Below are 23,003 nucleotides of genomic sequence, written 5' to 3' on the forward strand. Positions count from 1 at the left end.
TCAGGCCCGTGGGCTGGCTCCGTGGTTGAACTTCGACCTGTGAAGCAGGAGGTCAGGCTTGGATTCCTGGTCAGGGCACATGCCGAGTCGCGGGGCTCCATCCCCAGTCGGGGGCGTGCAGGAGGCAGCCGATCAAGGATTCTCATCATTGATGTTTCTATCTCTCTCTCCCTCTCCCATCCTCTCTGAAATCAATAAACACATATATTTTTGAAAAGGTACAGAGCACAGAGAAGGGCAGGGACTGCACAAGGTGAGCGGAGAGCCAGGATTTGCACCGGAGAGCTGGCCTGGAGGCCACCCCACCGTCCCTCAGCACCTGCTGGAGTCCCAACCCCATTCTTGTCCAATCTCATGGCTCCCAAAAAAGCTGCACGAAGACTTCCCCGCTCCCTCAGCCCCAGCTGTGCACCCCAATGCTGGCTGGGCCTCGGGGGCAGCTTCTCTTCAGGTGTATGGAGAACTGGGAAGCATCTGAGATTTGACCCCACTTGCCAACTAACAACCTAGCCTGCCACCATGCCCTCTGTGCTGGCAGCAGACAGGGCTCTGGGTCAGAGACCAGGGACTCTACTGGCTGCGTGGCAGGAAGCACAGCCTCGCGACCCCAGGGGGTCCCGTGCCCGAGCCCCAGGAACCTGGCTCAGGCCTCTGCCTGAGCGACCTCCTGAGCACTGAGTCTGTGGAGCGGGCACACGGGTCTCAGGGTGCCCAGCCCATCTGCCCGCCGGCCGAGCTGGGTGTGTTCTGCTGGCAGCATTGACACTGTGCCTGCGGGAGTCCCGTCAGCGTCTGTGGGGAGAATGTGGGTGAGCGCCAGCCCCACAGGGTTGCCCTCCTTCTGTCCCCCCCCGCTCCATCTTAAGAACCCACTGATCTTTTTTCTGTCTCCATAGTTTTGCCTCTTTCCGAATGTCATAGAGTTGAAATCATCTAGTATGATTTTTAGATAAACGTCGTTCACCTCGTCATGTGCATATAAGGTTCTTCCATGACTTTTCATGGCTTGGAGTTCATTTATTCTCAGTGCTGGACAGGCCACCAGTCCACCGTCAGTACACACTGCAGTTTATCTAGTCACCACTGACGGACATCTTTTTTGTTTTTGTTAATCCCCATCCGAGGATATTTGTCCATTGATTTTTAGAGAGAGCGGAAGGGAAAGAGAGAGACAGAAACATCAATGGGAGAGAGACGTATCGATTGGTTGCCTCCTGCACGCACCCGGACCAGGGCCGGGGAACCTGCTACCAAGGGTAGGCTGGTACATGCCCTTGACCAGAATTGAACCTGGGACTCTTCAGTCCGCAGGTGGATGCTCTATCCACTGAGCCAAACTGGCTATGGCTGAAGGACGTCTTGATGGCCTCCAGGTGTTGGGCAGTTATGAATAAAATGTCTATAAACATTCCTGGGCAGGTAAATGGTTTTTGTTTTATTTAAAACATACTTTTATTGACTTTAGAGAGAAAGGGAGAGAGAGAGAGAAACATCAATGATAAGAGAGAATCATTGATCTGCTGCCTCCTGCAGGCCCCACACTGGGGATCGAGCCTGCAACCCCAGCATGTGCCCTTGATTAGAATTGAACCCTGGACCCTTTAGTCCGAAGGCCAGCGCTCTATCCACTGAGCCAAACCAGCTAGGGTGGCAGGTAAAGGTTTTCAGCTCCTTTAGATAAATACCAAGGAGCACCATTGCTTGATCCTATGGTAAGAATTTGTCCACTTTGGGGAGAAACCGCCAAACTTTTTTCTCAAGTGGAGGTTCCATGCTGCATTCCCACCAGCTACGGCTGAGAGTGACTGGGAGTCCCTGTCGCCCCACAGCCTGGCCAGCACTCGGCGCCGGCTCGGGGCCCTGGGCCAAGGAGGACCGACCCTAACCGAGAGGCAGGCGACGCCCAGCGGCTTTTCTCCCCGTGCTCGCTCCGATGCTCTTCTGGACACATTAAAGTCCCCCCCTCCGCCCCCTATCGTTGCTTCTCAGGCCTGGCCCTGAGTTCCCGGACCCGCGCTTCTCGCCCTGGAGGCCGGCCTGGGAGGGCGCAGACCAGACAGACAGTGGAGAGCAGAGTCCAGCGGACTCCGCGCGCGGGAGGCGGGTCTGCGGCCGTGGGAGGAGCGGCGGCCGTCGGGCGGGGCGCGCGGGCTGGTGGGAGGGGCTGCGTCCGTAGGAGGTACGAGTGGCTCGCTGACCCACCCGGCCCCGTCCCCGGCAGCTGGCCTTCTGCCCGCCCATCGGCGCTCCGCCCCAGGCGCCCGGGGCCACGGGGTCTGGCGGGGGGCCCAGGCGAGCCGAGCCGAACCGAGCCGAGCCTGCTCTCCAGGTCCGGGTGAGCGCCGGCGTCCGTCCCAACGCCGGTCTGGCCACTAGGGGTGAGTGTGCACCCCGCAGGGACTGTGTGCTCCCTCCGCCCCACCCTGTGCGCGCGGTGCCCGGGCCGAGGAGGCGCGCCCCGCGCCCGCACTGACCGGCGGAAGTCGAGGTGCGCGCTCGGCCCAGGCTCCCGGAGGCGGACTGGGCTCGGGCCGGGCTCTGCGTCAGCGGAGCGGCCCCGGTGTCTTGGGCCCCGCGGGAGGTGGGGTCTAGCGGAGCCGAAGAGGAGGCAGGGGCTTGGAGGACGCTGCGCGCCCTGGCCGCGTGGGAACCGAGGCCCGCGGAGGGAGGCGGAGGGAGCGGGGCACCGAAACTCCAGCTCCGGGATCTTTCTCCGGCCTCGGGCGGACCCCCGCCGGGCTGCCTGGGTCCCTGGATCGCTTTAGCCCTGCCCCGTGCGTCACCCTCAGGGGCGGGGCGTGTTGTCCTTCCTCCCCGCCCACCCAGCCCCTTCACCCGGGAGACCCCCGAGGCTGCGGTGGGGCGGCCAGAGTGACTTGTCACGTTGCTGAGCCAGTGAGGGCTGGAGCGGCCCCGCGGCCCCTGCAGGGACCGGGCCTCGCCTCCCGGAGGAATGCGCTGCTGCACCCCACCCGCCGCCCGGGGCCGTGTGCGGGCTGTGCGGGCTCCGCGTCCTCGGGGTTGCTCCCTGGGATTCTTCTCCAAGTCCTGCCCACTCTGGGGGCTCTCTTCTCCCCGTCGTGGGAGGAGTTTTGAGGGAGACCCGAGAGCCCAGGCTGGCACAGCTGCAGGCTCAGCTGAGCGCTGAGCTCGTGAGGGCTGGCGCCTGGGGTCCACATTCCCCTGGCGGGCCACGGGGGTGGGATGGGGGTGGGGGTGGGGGCGTGGGGAGGGGGGGAGGGGGCAGGGCCACCGGGATGGGCACTGCTCTGGGTAAGGAGCGTTTCTTTGCAGGTGTTCCCCCAGGACACAGGCTCTGAGAGAGGAGGGCTGATCGGCTCAGCGCACCCACCCTCCGCAGGTGCCTAGAGGGGTGCGGCACCCGCCATGCGCTGCCGCAGACTGGCCCTGGGCCTGGGCTTCTGCCTGTTGGTGGGCACGGCCCTCTGCGCTCTGTGGTGAGCATGCCCAGGGCGCCCTCCATCCCCACCTCAGACTCCTCTCTTGGCATCTCAGCCCCCAAACCTGACCCGTTCAGGGCATGCCCACCTCTCCTGGCACAGCTGTCCCCCAACCCCAGGAAGACCCAAGCAGGCTTCTAGATTTTGCCTGGGACTGGCCTCCTGGCCTTTGCACGTGCTCTTCCCTCTGCCTCGCCGTCCTTTTAGCCCCGTTGACCAGGAACTCCTGGTGATGCTCCCAGTTCGCCCTGTGCGTTCCTGGGCTGCCCCTCACCACACCGGCCCCCTCGGGTGTGCAGGGCTGGAGTCAAGAACACCCCTGCCCCAGGGATGAATGACTTCAGGGGTGACTAGTGCCTGCATGCTGGACGACCAGGAGGCCTTGTCCCTCGAGGTCAGCCAGACCAAGGCGCCATGGGACCGCAGATGCTCCCCGGGGCCTTTGCTCCCACCAGTGTGCACCAAGGGGGTTCAGCCTCTGGGCCCTCGAATCAGTGGTGGTTTTCCTTCCAGGGTATATGCTGACGACTGGCTGCCGTTCTCCTATGTCCCCTATTACCTCCCCTGCCCAGAGATCTTGTAAGTACGGGGCTGGGAGAACTGGGGGCCCGGTGGGCTGCACGGAGTGGGGGAGATGGGGGCTTTTAAGGCCACACTGTCTGCAGGGTCTTGGGTCCTAAGCTCACGGTCAGTGTGGTGAGTGTTTGGTAATTTATGGGCTGCCCTGTTCCAGTGTCTGTCCCTGCAACACCCGCTCCGCAGCCGGGCCTTGCGTAGCTCCGAGCCTCACTTGCCGCATCTTCAGGATGGGATGGTCCAGGTGCCCCTCACGGCTCCTGGGGTCACGGACTGCCAAGGTGCCTGAGTCGCCTGGGGTGGCACCGGCCTCCGAGTGGGCGCTCCGGAAACAGTGCTTTTAGGACTTGACCATTTTGCTCAGCTCTGTTCTCTGTGGATTCAAGGAGCAAATTAACATGTGACCAAAGTCTGGCCCGCGTCACAGCTCACAGTGCAGAAGTGGGTTGGGACAGAGTCCCGGGGGCATCCGGCCCCCGCCTTGTGTTCCATGACAACTAAAGGAAAGACTAAAATCTGAGCACAGACTATTGATGAACAAGGCGTGTTTTATTATCATAAAAACACGAATATTGCACGGCCAGGGGGCTCAGTTGGAGGGTCGTCCCTGACACCAAAAAGGTTGTGGGCTCAATTCCCAGTCAGGACACATAACTAGGTTGTGGGGGTTCAATCCCTGGACAGAGTGCATGGGAGAGGCAACTGACCGATGTTTCTCAGGCCGATGTTTCTCTCTTCCTCTCTCTAAAATCAATAAGAACAGCACTGGCAGGTGTGGGTCGGTAATTAGAGCATGGGCCCTTGCACCGAAGGGCTGCAGGTTTGATCCCCGAACCGCCTGGGCTTGTGCGGGAGGCCACCAATCAGTGTGTCTCTCTCTCCCTAGCTCCCCTCCCCCTTCCCCTCCTACCGTCCTTTTCTCTAAAAATCAATGCAAAATATATCCCCTGGTAAGGATTAAGATAAATAATAATAAATTAAAACCAATAAACACATGTCCCCAGGTGAAGATTGAAAACATTTAAGCACAGAATATAGTAAATTAGGAAGCTGGAAAGCAGAGAAGTCTTAGAAGCAGCCCTGGTGGGTCCCACTGACCTGAATTTTGCTCCCGTTTCAAAGTTCGTTGTGGCTTGTTGCTTGCTGTGCTTTCTAAAGGAACAGATTGGGCATCTAGTTGGTTCTGAAAGCAGAAAGCCTCCTTGCCGCTGTTGAAAATGGTTGTGGCCTCAGAGGACAGCCAGTGGAACGGGAGCAGTAAACGGAACCTCCCAACAAAGGGAGGCCCCGCGCCGGCCTCACAGGGGAACTTCACCAAACATTCAAAGGACGAACACGCCTTAAACCAGCCCAACAGACTCAAGAGGAAACACTCCCACGCTCACCTTAGGAGGCCAGCATAGTCCCAATTCCAAGCCAGATAAAGACACAACAAAGAAAGAGAAGTACAGGTCTATATCCCCGATAAACATAGCTGCAAAAATTCTAAACAAAATAGTCGCAAACCGGATCCGGCAATATATTAAAAAGATCATACACCGCGATCAAGTGGGATTTATTGCGGGATGCAAGGCTGGTACAGTATTAGCCCCTAGAGTGCCGGGAGTGCTATTGCGTTCCTGCAGTGTCACTATTAGATGCTAGCAGTTCACTCTTTATTGACAGATGGCACCTAAGTGCAGAAAACAAATGCAGTAAAGGTTTCCTTAAGTTTTTGAATATGTAGCTTCATTTACTTGCGATTCATAATTTTTTTCCTAATCTGCTGTAAAATCAGCAAAAATGCCTTGGCCGTTTTAGCATAGTGCCTAGGATATTGGTTGGCACTCAAAGGGTTAAAAAGAGAAAAGTTGTGGTCATGATGTTTTTGCGATTTTATTGTAATGTTTTTCCCAGAAGTGGCTTTATTTTCCTGCCTGTGCTCGCATGCTTCGGGGTCCCCGCTGGTTCCTTCCCCAGGGACCTGGTTCCCGGTTCCCCAGTGTGCTGCATGAGTTCGCAATGAGCAGCCTTGGATATAAAGCTTTTGCCGTATTCAAGGTCCTTTTGTTTGATGTGTTCCCTTCCTGGGCCAGAGGACATGGAGAGGTTCTTTTTTTAAAAAAAAATACTTTATTGATTTTTTACAGAGAGGAATAGAGAGTTAGAAACATCCACGAGAGAGAAACATGGATCAGCTGCCTCCTGCACACCCCCTACTGGGGATGTTGCCCGCAACCAAGATACATGCCCTTGACCCCAATCGAACCTGGGATCTTTCAGTCCGCAGGCCGACGCTCTATCCACTGAGCCAAACCGGTTAGGGCGGGAGAAGTTCTTTTTGTTGTTGTTACTCCTCACCGAGGATATTTTTCCATTGATTAATTTAGAGAGAGTGGAAGGGAGAGGGAGAGACGGAGAGAAACATCAATGTGAGAGAGACATCAATTGGTTGCCTCCTGCATGTGCCCTCACCAGGGCCAGGGATCAAGCTTGCAATCGAGGTACCTGCTCTTGACCAGAATCGAACCTGGGACCCTTCAGTCCGACACTCTATCCACTGAGCCACACTGGATACGACCAGGGCACACCCCATACCCCCTGACACTGCCCCTGGGCCCCTACTGGCAGGACCAGGAGCTAGAAAAACTAAGACCAACCCTCCCCCCAGCCCCCCATGTCTTGGATGGCTCCCAGGCTCTTTCCCATGGGTCCCCTTTCCGCTCCCAGCCCCCTTCTCCCTTTGGCCCGCCTGCGGTCCCGTCATCACCCTTGGCCGAGCATTTTTGCTACGTTTCTTTCTTCGGTTTGTCCATCTTTGGGTTTTACCCAGTTATTTTTCTGGACACCAACCACCCTGCCACTCGGTGACCCTGGACAGATGCTTCTGTCGCAGCCCAGCCCCTGCAGAGCGGGGAGAACCGCGGGGAAGGTTCTGGATTGTGCCTGCCCCGTGGGTGCTGGGTTAACCTCAGCTTCATTCTGCCACTGCCTGGCACTGACGGCTCTCTCGCCTCTGCCCACAGCAACATGAAGCTGCAGTTCCGGGGGGAGAAGCCGTTCCAGCCGGTGGCACGGTAAGCAGACTGTCCTCCCCGCTTTGTGGCCCGGGGGGCGGAGGGGGGGCGCCTCCCTCACCACTGGCCCTTCTCGGTCGCAGGTCGCAGTACCCTCAGCCGAAGCTGCTGGAGCAGAGGTGGGTGCAGCCTGGAGACTGGGGATGAAAGGGGGGGGGGCTTTGTAGTTACTACTGTCCCCCTCTTCCACCTGGGGATGCTGAGGCCCGGAGACAGGGACGAAGCCGCCCGGGGTCACACGGCGTGGGTGGCAGGGCCAAGGTGAGCCCGTGGTGCTCATGGGGAGGGGCTCATGCCCTGGGCCACCCCACCGCCAGGCCCACAGAGCTGCTGACGCTCACGCCCTGGCTGGCGCCCATCGTGTCCGAGGGGACCTTCGACCCGGAGCTCCTGCAGCTCATCTACCAGCCGCTGAACCTGACCATCGGGCTCACGGTGTTCGCCGTCGGGAAGTGAGTCGGGGGCGGGCGGGGGGAGGGGTGGTCCTCTCTGAGCCACGGGAGCTTCCAGTCTGGAGCGAGGCAAGGCCTGGGCGCAGCAGCCCACTCAGCCTCCCTGAACCAGGTGCTGCGTGTGCAGGGGGCGGCAGAGAGGAGCGGGGGCTGGTGGACAGGGCTTCCTGGAGGAAGGGGGCCTGGCCCTGCATGGAGGGAGGGGAGGGGGCAGCGCAGGGGAGGGGACAGCAGAAGCCTGTGTCAGAGACCCCTCACCCCTCTCCGCTTCTCCTGAACAGCCAGGCAGGCAGGAAGGAGTGGAAACCCCCTAGACCACCTCATAGAAGTGGGGGTCCATGTCCAGGCCACCAGCAGGTCCAGAGACCCACGCTGAGCCGGCCCCGCCCTCGGGTCCCTCTCTTCCCCGCCCTCTGCTGCCTGCTCTCTGGGTTTCTCCTATTGTCCTCTCTCCTCCCACGTGGCTTTTCCTATAGGAGCCACCACCTGGCAGCTTCCCTCTGGGTCCCTTTCTAGGACTCGTGAGAGAGGGACCGTGACGGCCCCTATGGCCGAAAGTGCTGGCCAGATGATGGGTGAGCCCTGGTCCAATCAGCTGTGGCCTGGAGGGCGGGGCCCCCAGCACCACTCACCTTCCCTTGAAGCAGCCACTGACCTGCTTGGTCGCTTTCCCCTCTCCGTGACGCAGTGTCTCTGCCCGTACAGAGGGTTACGGTGGAATCCCTTAGGCCCGCCGGCACTGAGTAAGTGCTCAGTAAGAGGTGGGCTTGTGACGTGACAGTTAGCGCCACTCAATCGTTCTGCAGAGGCAGGTGCTACGATGGTAGCATTTGAGAGACGAGGACCCCTAGGGTCAGAGTGAGTGACAGCTCACGGTGGGGAGCGGAGAGGTGACTGGGCAGGGCGCTGCCGGGCCACCGGGATGACAGGCTCTTGCACCAGGTACACGGGCTTCGTCCAGCACTTCCTGGAGTCGGCCGAGCAGTTCTTCATGCAGGGCTACCGGGTGCGCTACTACGTCTTCACCGACAAGCCTGCGGCCGTGCCCCGGGTGCCGCTGGGCCCCGGCCGCCGCCTCAGCGTCCTGCCCATCCAGAAGCACTCCCGCTGGGAGGAGATCTCCACGCGCCGCATGGAGACCATCAGCCAGCACATCGCCCAGCGGGCGCACCGGGAGGTGGACTACCTCTTCTGCGTGGACGTGGACATGGTGTTCCGGAACCCCTGGGGCCCAGAGACCTTGGGAGACCTGGTGGCCGCCATCCACCCCGGCTACTACGCCGTGTCCCGCCAGCAGTTCCCCTACGAGCGCAGGCATGTTTCCACCGCCTTTGTGGCGGACGGCGAGGGGGACTTCTATTACGGCGGGGCGGTCTTTGGGGGACGGGTGGACAGGGTGTACGAGTTCACGAGGGGCTGCCACATGGCCATCTTGGCGGACAAGGCCAACGGCATCATGGCGGCCTGGCAGGAGGAGAGCCACCTGAACCGCCGCTTCATCTCGCACAAGCCCACCAAGGTGCTGTCCCCCGAGTACCTCTGGGACGACAGGAAGCCCCAGCCTCCCAGCCTGAAGCTGATCCGCTTCTCGACGCTGGACAAGAACACCCACTGGCTGCGGAGCTGATGGTAGAGTCGGGGCTGCCGTGGACACGGACTCAGGGGAGCACCCAGCAGCCCCAGGGAGCACCCAGCAGCCCCAGTGGAGCACCCAGCTCACCCCAGAGGAGCACCCAGCAGCCCCAGTGGAGCACCCAGCAGCCCCAGGGAGCACCCAGCTTGCCTCAGGGAGCACCCAGCAGAGCACCCAGCTCGCCCGTCAGTGCCTCACTTCCCACGCCTTAGCTGAGACCTGCCCTGCCCGGCCTGCCTCCCTGTCAGGAAAACCCAACGGGAAAGCGACGGGAAGGGCCTTTATACACCGTGAAGGGCTGTGCCCACATGAGAACGCAAACCTCGAATGTCCCCTAAGAGGGGACGGGGAGGGGAGGCTAGTGGTGAAGAGGGCAGGCCCAGAGGCTCCCTCAGATGTGCCTTCGGCGGCTCTGCAGCCTGCCCTGCTCAGCGCCTGCGTTCCCACCCCTGCCCCCATTTGCTGCCTGTTGCCCTTCGAGCTCACTTGTCACTGCTGGTTGTGAAGGGCACCCAGGTCCCCTGTTCCCCGGCCGCAGGGCTCCTGGCACTGCGATGTCCCCCCGCCAGTCCTCACTCAGGACCCCCTCTGGTTCCCAGTCCAGCTGCACCCACTCCCCATGGCGGCCTCCCTGGCCCTGCCGCCTCTTGTAAGAAGGCTGGGGCAGTTTTCATAAAAGTGGAGCCTGCCCCTAACCAGGGCTTCCCACCTGTGCATCTGGAGAGGTGGAGGGCAGGAAAGGGTGCGCTCTAGCTACATCCGGATGAGCACCCACCCTGGAGAAGCTGGGTGCCAGCCCGGAGCCCACTCCTCCTGCAACACGCGGTCTGGCTGGTGATCACCAGGGTGGGGCAGACCGAGGGACCAGTATGAGGAGAAAGCCTGGACTGGCGAGGCCCTGGGGTGCTTCCGAGGCAAAGGGACAGGGTGGGCCCGTGGCCCGTGTGTCCCCAGTGGGGGGTCTTGGCCTGCCCCAGGGAGGCAGGTCTGAAGCAGGGCTGTGGAAGGAGCAGGTCCTGCCCCACTGCGGGTCCGAACCCCGGCCAGTCTGCCCCCAGAGGCTGTGCTTGCCCCGGAGCCCGAGCACAGCCTTGATTTTGTAATTTGTCCTTCGCTTACAGTGCGTCTGCCACTTGAAAACTTCAGAACCACCCGGCCAGTGTGGCTCAGTGGTTGAGCATTGACCTATGAACCAGGCAGCCACGGTTTGATTCCCGATCAGGTCACATGCCGGGCTGTGGGCTCGATCCCCAGTAGGGGCGTGCAGGAGGCAGCCGATCAGTGATTCTAGCTCATCATTGATATTTTTCTCTCTCTCCCTTCGTCTCTGAAATCAATAAAAATATATATTAAAATTTTAAAAAATAAACTTCAGAAACCCCAAACTGATCTGTCCTGGCAAGATTGGTACCTGCAGCTCAGATCTGAGCCTGTCAGACCGGCTGCTGGGCTGTCTCCAGGCCCTCCCGCTCCCCACTCCCCGCTGGGTCAGGCTGGGCCTCACCCCACCCCCTCATCCTTCCCATCCGTGGAGCACCCCGGCCCCCAGCCCTCAGCCCCTTTGAGGGGAGAGCCTGGCCCCTGGTTAGGTCCCAGGAGTTGGGTTCTGTCACTGGTATCTCAGGGCCATGCCCTGGGATGGGGACCAGGGTCAGCCATAGTCCCCAGGGGCTTGGGCCCCAGTTGAGAAGGCTCTGGGTCTGAGGGGCACCGGACCCAAAGCTGAGCTGGGAGTGGGGCTGGCTCAGGGCCACCCCCTCCCAGGCCTTCCCTGGCCAGGGAGCCCCAACAGAAGACAAGGTCAGCCCAGCCTCAGGGCTGCAAAGAGCAATGATTCTGACCCCGCCCCCTCCCCCCGCCTTCACCTCTTCACAGCAGGAGTTGGTCACTCAGAGCTGAGAGGTCCTAAGTACTGGGGCCACCGCTCATCTATAAAGTGGGTGAAAGCACTGAGGGTCCAGGGGGCTACCCAACAACAGTAACTACCCCCAGCACTGGCCCATCTGGGGTGGAGCTCTCTTCTCCACAGCTGCGCAGCCCTCTCACTCCAGCCAGGGCGCCGCAGGGACAGGGACAAGATGGACCCCTGTGCTCCGCGTCCGCGGGGTCCTGCCAGGAAGAGAGCGGAGGGGTTCAAGGAAAGGTAGAAGGGGCGGCCTCACCTGGCTGCCTCCTCGTGTCCATTCCCATTCCAGGTCCCCTGGACCAGCCATCCACCCAACTACCTCTGCAGGTGGCAAATGGGGACCAGGACGACAGGATGGGGTGTCCATGGGATGACGCCCGTGTCCTCAGGTCTCCATGCCCACACGGCCCAACACCGGCGGACTCGGCCCGGTTGGGTTTGGGGTGGTCGGAGGGCTTAAGGGGGCGCAGGGAGCACGCGGCGGGCTGCGAGGGCGGGAGGCGCGGGACCGCCGAGCAGAGTCCCGGGTGCGCGGCGCGCGCGGCGAGGCGGGGCTCCTGGGTGCGCGCGCCCGCGGCGGATCGCAGGCCCCGCTGCGCCCGAGTCCACGGGCCGGAGGGCGGCTGTGCGCGCGCCCGAGCTCGCGCGGGCCCGCCCCTCACACCTGCGGCGGGCGGGGCGGGGCCTGGCTGACCACGCCCACCCGGCGGCGGCCCGGAGCCGGGCGAAACCGTGCGGCGGGGCCCGAGCGGCCGGCGGGCGGCGCAGACAATGGGAGCGGCGCTGGCGGCGGCGGCGGCGGCGGCTCCCCGGGCGCGGCGGGGACCGGAGGCCGCGCCATGAGCCTCGCCGCCGGGCGCCCCCCGGTGCGGCGCGCGGGCCGAGGCGAGCGGCCTCTGCGAGTCCCGGGCCCCACCCCGGGGCCGGCGATGCGCTGCCGGGGCTGAGGATGATGGTAGATTGCCAGGTGAGTGCCACGCCCGGCCCGGCCGCCCTCCCCGGCGCGTCGCGGGTGGAGGGAGGACCGCGTGTCCCCCGCCACACCCCATCCGGCGGGGAGGGAGCGCGGCACTGCACGCTCAGCGCGCGCTTACGCAGTTCCGCGTTCAACCCCTCCTGGTACAATAGGGAAACTGAGGCCAGGAGAGAGGCAGGGACTGGCCCGGGGCTCACGCGGTGGGCAGAATCCAGGGGCGCAGGGAGGGTTCCAGCCTCCTATGCCAGCCTCCGTTCGCCCGTGGGGTTTCCTTTGGGAATGAGAACCCCTGAGATCCTGGGGGAACCCTGTTCACCCCTCCCCTGTGGGGCCCTTCCTCCGGGCATCCCCACGTGGGCACAGGCACAGGCACACACAGTGACTTCACAGGTGGGGCCCTGGAGTGTGTCAGAGGAGGGCGCAGGTGACAGGGGCGAGCAGGAGGCTGGAGGCAGCCCCGCCATCAGGCAGGAGCCTCAGGTCTCCTAGCATCACGCCCGGGGCCCATACCTGGGGAGGGGAGCGATGCAGGCTGATGCCAGGGGTCCCAGAGGTGCCCAGGGCCTGCCGGGGCTGGGCCATGGAGAGGGCAGCAGGGAGAGGATTGGAGCCCTTCGTCCTCCGCTCAGGGCTCCTGGAACTAGGAGGAGACCCCCTCCCTACTATGGGGGCGCTACAGGAGAAAAGGCCTTAGTCTCTTTCTCTATAAGTTGGGGTGCACAGAGGGTGCCCTAGAAGAGTCTGTTGCCCCTGGCTCTCCGTCCGTGACCCCTGTGTTCCGCGTCCGAGAAAAATGCTTTCTACTCCCGTGAGGTCCTCTGTGCAGCCTGGGGGTTGAGGGTCCTGGGGCCTGGGTAGCAGAACATGGCCGAGCACTGGACTGTTCCTCTGGGGACCAAGGACAAGGCCATCCTTGTAGGAGCCGTGGGGTCTTCATTTGGAAGTGGGTCCGGAGTTACTGGCTGGGGTGAGGCGGCCTCGTGAATGAACGAGACACCAGGACAGTGGGCGGAAAGAGGGGAGTGAGAGAGAGTCCTGGGGTCCCCGGCATTGCTCCTGGAGCTCGCAGGTCCTGTCGCTCAGCCCTCTGGTGACAGGGAGAGCAGCTGCCTTGACTACGTCCAAACAAAGGTGTGTGTTTTGTTTTCTGGTTTCCTTGCCTGGGGCTGCAGGGCCGGGGATGACCACCAGGGGGCGGGCTGTGCCCACTGTGCTCAATGGAGCCACTGGAGCAGGGAAGGGACACCCAGGGGTCATTCTGGGCATCCGGCTGCCTCGGACACAGCTGCACCTTTTATTATTGGTCTCCGTGTCCACAGTGTGAGCTGCTCAGAGGTGGGAGGGGCTCTGAGGCCCTCTCATTATTCAGTTTTGCGCCCCCAGCCCTCACCCTGAGCAGGAGCCTCATGGTTCTTGCCCTCTCGGAGCGCAAGCCTGGAAGGGCAGAGGGACAAAAGCACAAGAGCAAGTCTGTGCTGCGGGGACAGGAAGCAGGTGCGGAGGGAGGGCGGGACCCGAGGTGGGCCTAACGGCCTCCAGGGTGACATTTATGCTGTGACCCCAAGGACGAGAGGAGCCCGCCCTGCACAGGTCTGGGAACAGTGTGTGGCTGGGGGGAGGGGGAGCTCACGGTGCGGAGACTCTGAGAAGCTGCCCTGTGGTCAGGGTTGGTTCGAGGAGGTGCAATGCTGAGGGTGATGTGTGTGTGTGTGGGGGGTGGAGAGCAGAGGTGGGCTCAGTGGGGCTGCTTTAACAAAGTACCACCAACGGGGTGGCTCAAAACTGAAGTGCCCGGCTGGTGCGGCTCAGTGGTTGAGTGTCGACCTATGAACCAGGAGGTCACGGTTCGATTCCCGGTCAGGGCACAGGCCCCGGTTGCAGGCTCGATCCCCAGCGTGGGAGGTGCAGGAGGCGGTCGATCGATGATTCTCTCTCATCACTGATGTTTCTGTCTCTTCCTCTCTCCCTCTCCCTTCCTCTCTGAAATTAATTGCAAAAAAAGAAAAAACCAGAAGTTTCTTCTCTCTCAATTCTGGAGCCAGAAACCCAACGTCAGGGTGCGAGCAGCATTGCGCTTCCCCGAGGGCTCCCGGAGGGGGCCTTCCTGCCGCTTCCTCCTGCTGGTGGTGGCCGGCTCCCTAGTGTCCTTGCCTTCGGAGCCGTCGCTCCGGACTCTGCTTCCGCCGGCACATGGCCTCTGGGTCTCTGCCCAGTTCCCCCTCGTCCTCTGAGGGCATCCGTCACTTGACTTTGGTGAGGACCCACCCGCATCCAGTGTGACCTCATCTTAACTTGGTTGCACCTGCCAAGACCCTGTTTCCAAATAAAGTCTTATTCCCAGGTGCCCGGGTTAGTTAGGGTCCATATCTTTGGGGAGTAGGAGCCGGGCACAGTCCCACCCTCATCGGGGACATGAGTGACTCTCTCCTGCAGGCCAGGTACCCGGGGCGGCAGCTGCAGGAGGAGCGCTGGGGTCTGAGGCGTCTCTGGCATCTGCCGGCAGCTGGGGCTGCGGGTGTAAGCCGGGCCTGGGGTGAGCCCTGGGACAGCTGGCTCCCCTGGCCCGCGCGCCTGGAGCAGCGCCAGCAGGTGGCGCTGTGACCCGGGGGCCACCCCAGCGTGGCTGTGAGTGCAGACAAAGGTCTCACCTTCCAGTTTCCAGGAGACGACACTCAACTGTAAACAGACCGGAGCACAGTCATTTCAGGGGTGACACACTCCCGAGGAGGTCAGAGGAGGCGGGGCAGGGGTGGTGCCGGCAGCGGCGGCGACGCGGATGGGCAGCCAGGGGGCCCGCGGGATGGCCTCCTGCACCTGCAGGCTGAGCCGGCCCTCCCGGAGCGTCCCAGGTCCTGCAGCCCTGGCTCCACCTGCGCTTTCCAGGCAGCTCTCCTGTTACCGTGGGGCGGGCGGGCGGGGTGGGGTGGGTCCCGGGTGGGGCAGCCGTGGGAATGGGTGGGCTGTGGGGCAGGTCGAGGCTGGAGGGGCCCCTTCCCCAGAGCCCTGCCCCTCAGTGCGGCGGTGCTGCTTGACTCCCCCCCCCCGCCCCCCCCCCCCGTTCGGGGGGTGGGGTTCCACCCTGTCCTGTACCAGAGCGGGGGCTCCCGTGGGCATCAGTGAGGGAGCGAAGTCCTGGAGTGGAGGCCGTCTCTTACTGAGACCCTGGGCGCTGCTGATGCCACAGTCCCGATGCCACTGGCTCTTGACCGCGGGGCACTGGTTGGACAGAAACTTACCGAGGGCCTCTGCTCGGAGGCCGGCTGGACAGAGCGCCTCCGCTCCTGTCTGAGGTCCGAGACCTGGAGCTGGGGTGTGGGGACGGGAACAGAACAGCAGCGGTGCCTGGCGCCCAGCTGTGGGCCGAGCTCTACAGGGGAGCCTCCCGGCCACTCCCCGCCTCTCCTGTGCCCTGGGGGTGCCTGGGGGTGCAGTGCTTCACGGTGCCTGCGAGGCAGGTGCCACCGCCATCCTCACGGGGGGGGGGGGCAGGGGTAGGGGGAACTGAGGCCCTGGAAGGCGAAGGGACTCCCGCTGCTAAGTAGTGGCAGGGCTGGTGGGCACGTCCCTGGGGCAGACAAGCCTGGCAGGGTGCTGGGACCAGATTTCTTCCAATGACAGTGAGTGTCCAGCGGTCAGGGCTGGGCAGGCCCCGAGGTGGTGGTTAGCAGTGGGCGTGGAGGCGTACACAGGGCTAATGAGCCCTTCCCTGCTCTCCTCGCTAATGAAGGCCTTGGGCTCTGGTCATGGCGTTTTCAGTGACGGGGCAGGAGGGGGCAGGTTCTGGGGCAGGTTCTGGGCTTTGAACCTCAAGGAGTCTTCTCTGCGGGTCACAGCTCGGGGGGGGGGTCTCTGTGGGGGTGAGGGAAGGAGCATGAGCCTCGGAGCCTCCTCCCAGGGCAGCCACGCCAGAGAGAGGGCATCCCCCTAAAAAGGACAAGCCCCAGAAGGGAGAGTTTCCACGGCAACCCGGAGCAGTTGCTTAGCAACGACAGGACCCCAAAATACTTGCCTGCAGGAAGGCTCAGGGCTTGGGGCTTTCCGGTGGCCTGTGTGAGGACCTCAGCTACTCAGGGCGGATCCACCCCCACTCAGCCCCTCCTCCTCCGGCCCCCTGGGTGCTTCCTGGGGAAAACCCCAGCCTGCTCCCCACTCCCCATCGCCCCACTCTGAGCTAGCCACCTGGCACCAGGCCAGTCCCTTAGCAACAGAGGCTGTTTCCTGGATACCTGAGTGACAGGTGACAGTGATGGGGCCGGAGGTGGTCAGCTGCCAGAGGGAACTAAGATCCTAAAATATGGGAGTGCTGCCCCCCCCTCTGCTCCCTGAGTGGTGGGGGCATAATTAACCAAAATGAGGCTGCTCAGCCCTCCCCACTGAAGAGGGGGCAGAGTCCACCTTGGGGCGGGAGGGCAACCCGGTCCTCCCCGCCTCCTGGGATCCAGAATTGGTTCTCCTGGGAAGGCACCAGGGCCTCTTCCCTGGACACCACCTGAGCCTCCAGGTGTGCCCACCTGATGGTACAGCTGGTCAGTGGGGAGGAAAGTCCCCTTGACCAGTGAGTGGCCGGAGTCCAGGAGCTGCCCCACCTGCAACCCCGCCCCCGCCCCCCCCCCCCCCCCCACATCCCATCAGGCCTCTGGCCCAGGAGGCCCTTTCCCTGTCGTCCAGCCCCAAACTGGGAGGTAAGGGTGTATGGGGAGGCGGAGGGTCTTGAAGGCCTTGGGGCTGTCATCACCTGAACTCCTCCATCCCAGTGGGGTTTTCACTCTGCCCTCCCCGTCTGGCGAGGCTGCGGGCCAGAGGGAGGGGGCCTGGCCCCGGGGCGGGTGGGCGGTCAGGCTGTCATGAGGTGAAGCCGGAGAGAAGACAGAGTGGGGGGGAGCCCCGCTTGGGTGGGCAGGACCAGACAGCTCGCCTCCTCGCTTCCTGCCTCGGTTGCCTCCCCTGTGGATTCGGGGATCTCACGGTGTGTGAGATGTTCCCGGAACAGCTGGCACTTGTCACCAGCAGGCCCTCTGCAGGTGGCAGGGAATGTGTGTTCCCTCAGTGGAAGGCAGGCGCCCCTGTGGCCCACCAGCTGTGAAGAGGGGCAGCCCCGGCTGCTCTTGGGGAGCTGGGAGCGGGCCCGAGTTGGATCCACATTTTTCCAGGTGGCACCAGAGAAGTTGAGCAAACTGCCCGGGACAGAGTGAGTCCCACCTGGACCGCCCGCTCCCGAGGCCAGAGGGCCAGGCCTGAGCCCCGCGGGCTGTGCCAGCAAGGAAGTGGCCGGGGGTGCCCTTTGCCCCTCTGGTTGCTCAGGGTTGAGATTCAGGGGGGAGGCAGTGGACCTGGCCCGAGGCCCTGGGTGGGAGAGGTGACAGGTGTGGGCTGTCGGGATGGGCTGTGTCTAGTGTCAGGCAGGGAAGGGCTGAGCTGGCCTCGCCGCCCCCCTCTCCTCGCAGACGATCGGAATCCTCAGGATTTCAGGGGAGTTTCCTTCCCAGACTCTCAGGACTGGAAAATCCCGGCACAGGGCACGTGCCGCCTCCCCCGTCAGCCCTGGCACGGGGTGGGCACAGGGCGGGCACGGGCCGGGCCCCGAGGGAACAGCCCTGCACCTGCACGGGGAGCGGGTGTGGGTGTCAGGGGGCATCACCCTCCTTGGGTGGTTGTGTGCACCTTTGAGTGACTGTGACGTGTGCGTTATCCTGGGCCACGTGGGCCACGTGTGTGATGGCAAAGTCCAAGGTCTGGCAGAAGGACAGTGGCTGGCAGGAGGGTGGGACAAAGGCTGCATCTCTCATCCGGGTCATTCAGCCCCAGGGCCCTGGGAACCCAAGGCCTTGCCCCCGCCCCCGGAGAAGGCTGTGGGAAAGAGGGCAGCGGGCAGCAGCCCCGGCACCTCCCGGCAGCCAGCTGGAGCCCCGCGGCCTCTCCCGAGGCCAGGCCGCGCAGGGGGTCCCTGTTGCAAGGACAGCCTGGCTTCCCGGCCCCTGAGCCCCCACCGGCGCGTGGCGGTGCCGGGCACGCAGTGTCCCTGGCACGGCCGGCCGCCTCCTCACCACAAGGGCCCGTTTGTCCCAACGTCCCTGGCCCTGAAACCCCGAGTGACCGGGTTCTGCGGAGCACGGGGGCTCGGCCCCCTCCCAGCCTCGGCCGGCCCTGGCGTGCTTTTCGGAGGGGCTTTTAGCCCCGACCAAACCCTGAGGCTGCCTCTACTTACCCGGGAGCAGAGACCCATCCCCACGCAGGGGCGTGGAACCTCCCGCCCGACACCCCGAAGCCGCCTGGCATCTGGGTCCCCCACCCCCAGAAAGCTTGGCTGCCTCCCGCCCCGCTCCCGGGCCTGGGCTTGCCTCTGCCGCTCTCCACGTGACGTGCGCTCTGGAAAGCACTTTCGTGGCAGAGGGCCCGGCTCTTCCTCCTGGCCACCCTCAGGCTCCTCTCCAGCCCCGTCCCCTCCCCTAGGAAGCCTTCCTGGTGATCTTCCCCCAGGAACTCCTGGGCCCTGGATTCTGAATATTTCCCGGTCCCGGAACCGTGACGCTGGAGGAACCATCTGGACGATCGAGTCCACTTGTTCATCCGGGTCCTGGGTGGAGCCCCGTGTGCCAGGGGCCGTGCCAGGGACATCAGGGAACAAGTCCCTGTGCTCGAGGAGCTCACACCCCTCCCAGCTTTAGCAGAGGGAAGAGCCTGGCCGGTGTGGCTCAGGGGTTGAGCATTGACTCGTGCACCGAGAGGCCACCAGTTCGATTCCCGGTCAGGGCACAGGCCCGGGTTGTGGGCTCCATCCCCAGCGTGGGGCGTGCAGGAGGCAGCCGATCCGTGTTTCTCTCTCATTGATGTTCCTATCTCCCTTTCCCTTCCTTTCTCTCTAAAACCGATAAAATCACATTAAAAAAAAAAAAGAGGGAAGAACTGGAAGAGCAGGCGGAGCACCAGGGTGCCTTCCAGCCTGTGATGTGCGTGCCTGCGCCCTCCCGGCGGGCAGCGTCACTCGGGCGCTGGGGTATGCGGCGCGGCCGGGACAGATGTGGCCGGTGCCCTCCGGGAGCTTAGAGCCCAGGGTGGTGGCTGGGCGGCCGGTGCGTTATTTTATTAATGTCTCTGCTGCCTGTCGCTTTCTCAGCTCCCCTGCCCTGCTTCAAGCTGCAGCGCCCCACGCTCCTCACGCCCCGTCCCCAGGCTCCCAGCCCATGTTTCGCTTCGCCCGGAGGCTCCCGGAGGCCGAGGTCGTCCCCCACTCAGCCCGGGACGAGGCCCGTCCAGGGAAGTAACTTGCCGGCCTCCCCCGCCAGCCCTGGTTTGCACGGAGGCCCGCTAGCAGCTGCCGCCCTGGCTCTTAGGGTTGGACTGGGTCCTTGGGAGCTGGATGTGGGGGCAGGCCCAGGGGCAGGGAGCTGTCCTCGCTGCCACCGGAGGGGGCTGCCGTGGCCTTGGCAGCGCTGGCTCCTGCCGGGCGTGATGCCAGCGGGAGCGGCTGGGGCAGGGCCTGGATTCTCGGATCCTCAGCTTCTTTGCAACCTGTGTGACTCAGTGGCTGGGAAAAGGCGGCCAGCGCAGGGGGCCCTGTGGCGCTGAGCAGCGGCGGGGGTTATTCGTCGGCCTGCAGTGGGGCCAGCCCTCTCTGTCCCCGGCAGGTGCTTCCTGTGGCGCTGCCATTCCCGGGGTTCCCTCGGTCTCCCCCTCTGGCAGCTGTCCTTCCACAAGTCACTCTGAGGCTGCGGCCCCTGTCAGCCCTCCTGGAAAGCAGGGCCCCTGCCACGAGGGCACCCTGAGCACAGATACATCCTGGCCTCTTGTAAAAGCTGGGAGCAGCCCGGCGATGGGGGCGGGCCGGGCGGGGGGCGGGGGGGTTGTCCAGTGGCTGAGCAACGACCTATGAACCAGGAGGTCACAGTTCTATTCCCGGTCAGGGCACATGTCCAGGTTGTGGGCTCGATCCCCAGTGTGGGGTGTGCAGGAGGCGGCCAATCAATGGTTCTCCCTTATTGTGGATGTTTCTATCTCTCCCTCTCCCTTCCTTTCTGAAATCAATAAAATAGGTTAAAAATAAAAAATTTAAAAAGATGATAAACTTAAAAAAAAACACCAAAAAAAACCAAAAAAAGCTGGAAGCAGCCTCAATGCCAGGCTGCCGTGTGGCTTTGGGTGAGTTTGGTGCCACCTCCAAGCTTTGTTCCCGAGCTCAGCTGCCAACCGGTCTCGCATATTGTGACCATTAAATGGTACCCACACCGGCTCGGGCTTAGGCGTGGCCTGGTGGGAAGGGAACGGGAAAGAGAAGTCAGCATCCTTGGCTAGGCCTCACACAGGGATCAGACTGCCCCCCCCCCCCCCCCCCGCCCCGGCAGGTACCCCAGCAGCCCCACACCCACCTGTGCTGGCGGGAACAAATCCGCTGGCAATCTTGAACCCGTGCAGAGCCCTGGGGGACCAGCCTGCTGGCTCCTTGCCTGGCACTGACCGCCCTGCAGCCTCGGGCATGTTGTTTGCCCTGTGGGCCTGGATTTTCTGTTTTACCACAGAGGTAATTACTGTGGCTTCAGCAGATGCTGCATGGAAAGTGCTTCATCGTGCCCTAGCTGGCGTGGCTCAGTGGATAGAGCGTCGGCCCTGAAGGGTCCCAGGTTTGATTCCCAGTCAGGGCACAGGCCCGGGTTGCGGCCTGGATCCCCAGTGTGGGGCGTGCGGGAGTCAGCCGATCAGTGATTCTCATTCATCATTGGTGTTTCCCCTTCTCTCTCCCTTCCTCTCTGAAATCAATAAAAATATGTTTTAAAAAAGAAAGTGCTTTGTCCCCATGAGGAGCACCAAGGCCTGGCCAGGCTGGGCTCCGGGAGTGGGGGCCGCGGGAGCAAGGGTTCGCCTTTAGGCTGCAGGGCGGGGGTGTCTGCTGCGCCCTGGTCCCCAGGAGTCTCAGAGCCGGAGGGAGAGGCCGGGTGCAGACGCGGCCCAGACCCAAGCCCTCTTCCTGCTCAGGGCTGGGCCGCTCGCCTTCACAGCTGCGGGTCCCCTGCCTCGCAGAGCCGGGCTAGCAGGGGCTGTGTGTTAAGCGACTGAAACACGGGCCTCAGGTTCCCAGAAATGAGGGGGCGGGAGTTGGGCTGGGCCGGGCCCCAGCCAGACCCCAGGTCAGGTCAGGAGGCTGCAGGCAGAGGAGCGAAGGCCTGGCCGGGCGAGCCTCCCCTCTGCTTCCTGGACAGGACGTGGTGCTGTAAACAGCTTGGAAAGGAGTCACCCTGCGGCTGAGTCACAGCTCCTAGCGACAGCCGCGAACTGTTTATCAACAGCGGCTTCACCCCCGCGGGGCCTGCCCCCAGGAGCCGGGGAAGGGAGAGGCGCCCGCAGATGTGGGCTGCAGCCGGCCCCCTCCCTCCACCCTGTTCCTCCCCCACACAGGGCTGAGCCTGGGCAGAGGGAGCGTCGGTGCGCATCTGTGCTCACGTGTCCGTGGGCCGGGTTTGGTTATGTCTGGGCTGTTGTGTGGCTGGCCAGGTGTGCTCTCCCGTGGCCACCTGGCGTGGAGGCAGAGCCCTGTGGGACAGGTGGCCGGTCACATGACCTCGGTGTCCTGGGACAGGCCAGGGTGTTGGCGGTGACCACGGCACCAGGTGTTCTACCGGCAGAGTCAGACCGGGCCGTTCTGCTAAGAAAGAATTCAGAGCCAAGACTCAAAGTATAAGAGAAAGTTTGTTCAGAAAGTCACAGGTGGAAGGGATGGGCTCAGGAACCAGGTACAGAGGAAAGAAGGGCCTGAGAGCCTAGGAGCGAGGAGGGGATGGTGATGAGCAGGTGGGAGAGGAGGGGGCAGGAGAGCGGCCGGTCCTGTCCGAAGGGCCTTTAAGGCAGGGATTTTAGGGGAGGCCCCAAGGGAGGATCCAGTAGAATATTCATCCGAGTTCCAGGTGTTCCAGCGGCTCAGGGTCTGGTCTCCACTGATTGGCGGGCGCTGGGCAGGGGTCACTCGTCAGTGCAGCTGGTCCTGAGGTCAGCCGTGGGTCACGTGTCTGGTTTTGCTGCTTTTCTGGGCCTGGAGCTAAACCCCACCGAGGCCCTGACACTGTTCCCAGGGGTTAGTGCTTTAGGGAGCCGTGGTGCAAGCGCCCGCCCGCATGGGAGTCCATGAGGCCACGCTTGGGCCCTTGTTCCTCCGGTCCGAGCCGTGTGACCAGCGATATGTAAGGTCAGAGGGTCTAAACCACACGACCAGCGATATGTCGGGGAGGAAAGGTTACCCTGGGGATCGGGGCCTTGCTTTCCTGGTTTTGCTGGTTGCTAGGCACTGGGGCTTTCTGCCCTGGTGACCTTCTTTCTGTACCTGGCCCGTCGTCCTTGCTCTGCTCATGTCTGGCTGACCTCCTACCACAAGGGCTGGTGACCGCGGGCAGGGCTGGTGTGAGTGCTCCCAGAGGCCATGGCTCCATGCACAGCAGGTGTGAAGGAGGTCCCTTGTGGGCCCAGCCCCCACGTGGGGCAAAGTGGTGGGGGTGCAGATGGAATGGCCCTGACTGTCCCCAGCCGCCAGAGCCCTGGCTGTCAATGGCCAGTCTGATCTTAGTTCCAAGTGGTGGCAGTGATGTGGTGCACAGTGGGGGGGGGGGGGGAGGGACACACCAGGCCTGCAGGGAACACGGGCCTCTGTACCTGCCCCTCCCCTCCGCAGGCCCCGCCCCACCACAAGCCCCTCCCTCTGCAGGCCCCTCCCCTCCTGAGGCCCCGCCTTTCTTGCCTGCAGCTGGTCATCCTGCCCCTTGGCGGTGACTCAGACCCACTGCTTGTGGCCGCTGGGCCTGGCCTGGCTCTGAAAGGAATAGCCATCCTCTGGGTGCTGAGGTCAGGCCGACCTGTGCTGGCGGCTGGGGCAGGGGAGATGTGGGGGTGAAGGCTGGGAGGCTGGGGGGTCGTTGGAGAAGAGCCCAGGAAGCCTCCTTTGGGCTCCGGAGCATGGGAGAGAG

At 63.0% G+C, this 23,003-nt stretch overlaps 2 protein-coding genes across 4 annotated transcripts in view; both read left to right on the forward strand.

Moving 5' to 3' along the window:
* Window positions 1-2,191: 2,191 nt before the first annotated feature.
* On the forward strand, window positions 2,192-10,563 carry GBGT1 (globoside alpha-1,3-N-acetylgalactosaminyltransferase 1 (FORS blood group)). 3 transcript variants are annotated; one of them, XM_070430363.1, is made up of 7 exons: window positions 2,192-2,378; window positions 3,295-3,458; window positions 3,975-4,040; window positions 7,043-7,093; window positions 7,177-7,212; window positions 7,411-7,545; window positions 8,488-10,563. In XM_070430363.1, exons 2-7 carry the CDS (start codon window positions 3,388-3,390, stop codon window positions 9,170-9,172), a joined length of 1,044 nt encoding a protein of 347 aa, XP_070286464.1. In that variant the 5' UTR covers window positions 2,192-2,378; window positions 3,295-3,387; the 3' UTR covers window positions 9,173-10,563. The 3 variants fall into 3 exon arrangements, with proteins under 3 accessions (XP_070286464.1, XP_070286465.1, XP_070286466.1); XM_070430364.1 differs by lacking the exon at window positions 2,192-2,378 and adding an exon at window positions 2,390-2,488; XM_070430365.1 differs by lacking the exon at window positions 2,192-2,378 and adding an exon at window positions 2,511-2,774.
* Window positions 10,564-11,930: 1,367 nt separating this feature from the next.
* Window positions 11,931-23,003, forward strand: part of RALGDS (ral guanine nucleotide dissociation stimulator) — a 39,219-nt gene continuing 28,146 nt past the window's right edge. Inside the window, exon 1 of the mRNA XM_070430369.1 lies at window positions 11,931-12,051. Within this exon, the coding sequence (XP_070286470.1) occupies window positions 12,034-12,051 (18 nt within the window). The 5' untranslated portion in view covers window positions 11,931-12,033. The remainder of the gene's footprint in view (window positions 12,052-23,003) is intronic.

Source organism: Myotis yumanensis, unplaced genomic scaffold, assembly GCF_028538775.1.
Source record: "Myotis yumanensis isolate MYYU_CA2020_CCGP unplaced genomic scaffold, mMyoYum1.0.hap1 SCAF_12, whole genome shotgun sequence".
Classification (NCBI taxonomy): Eukaryota; Metazoa; Chordata; class Mammalia; order Chiroptera; family Vespertilionidae; genus Myotis; species Myotis yumanensis.

Excerpts from the sequence above, each read along its gene's own strand:
- GBGT1 (XM_070430363.1), top strand. The coding sequence starts at position 3,388 with ATGCGCTGCCGCAGACTGGCCCTGGGCCTGGGCTTCTGCCTGTTGGTG. Across the intron at positions 3,459-3,974 it reads ACGGCCCTCTGCGCTCTGTG|GGTATATGCTGACGACTGGC; the intron begins GTGAGCATGCCC and ends TTTTCCTTCCAG. Across the intron at positions 4,041-7,042 it reads CTCCCCTGCCCAGAGATCTT|CAACATGAAGCTGCAGTTCC; the intron begins GTAAGTACGGGG and ends CTCTGCCCACAG.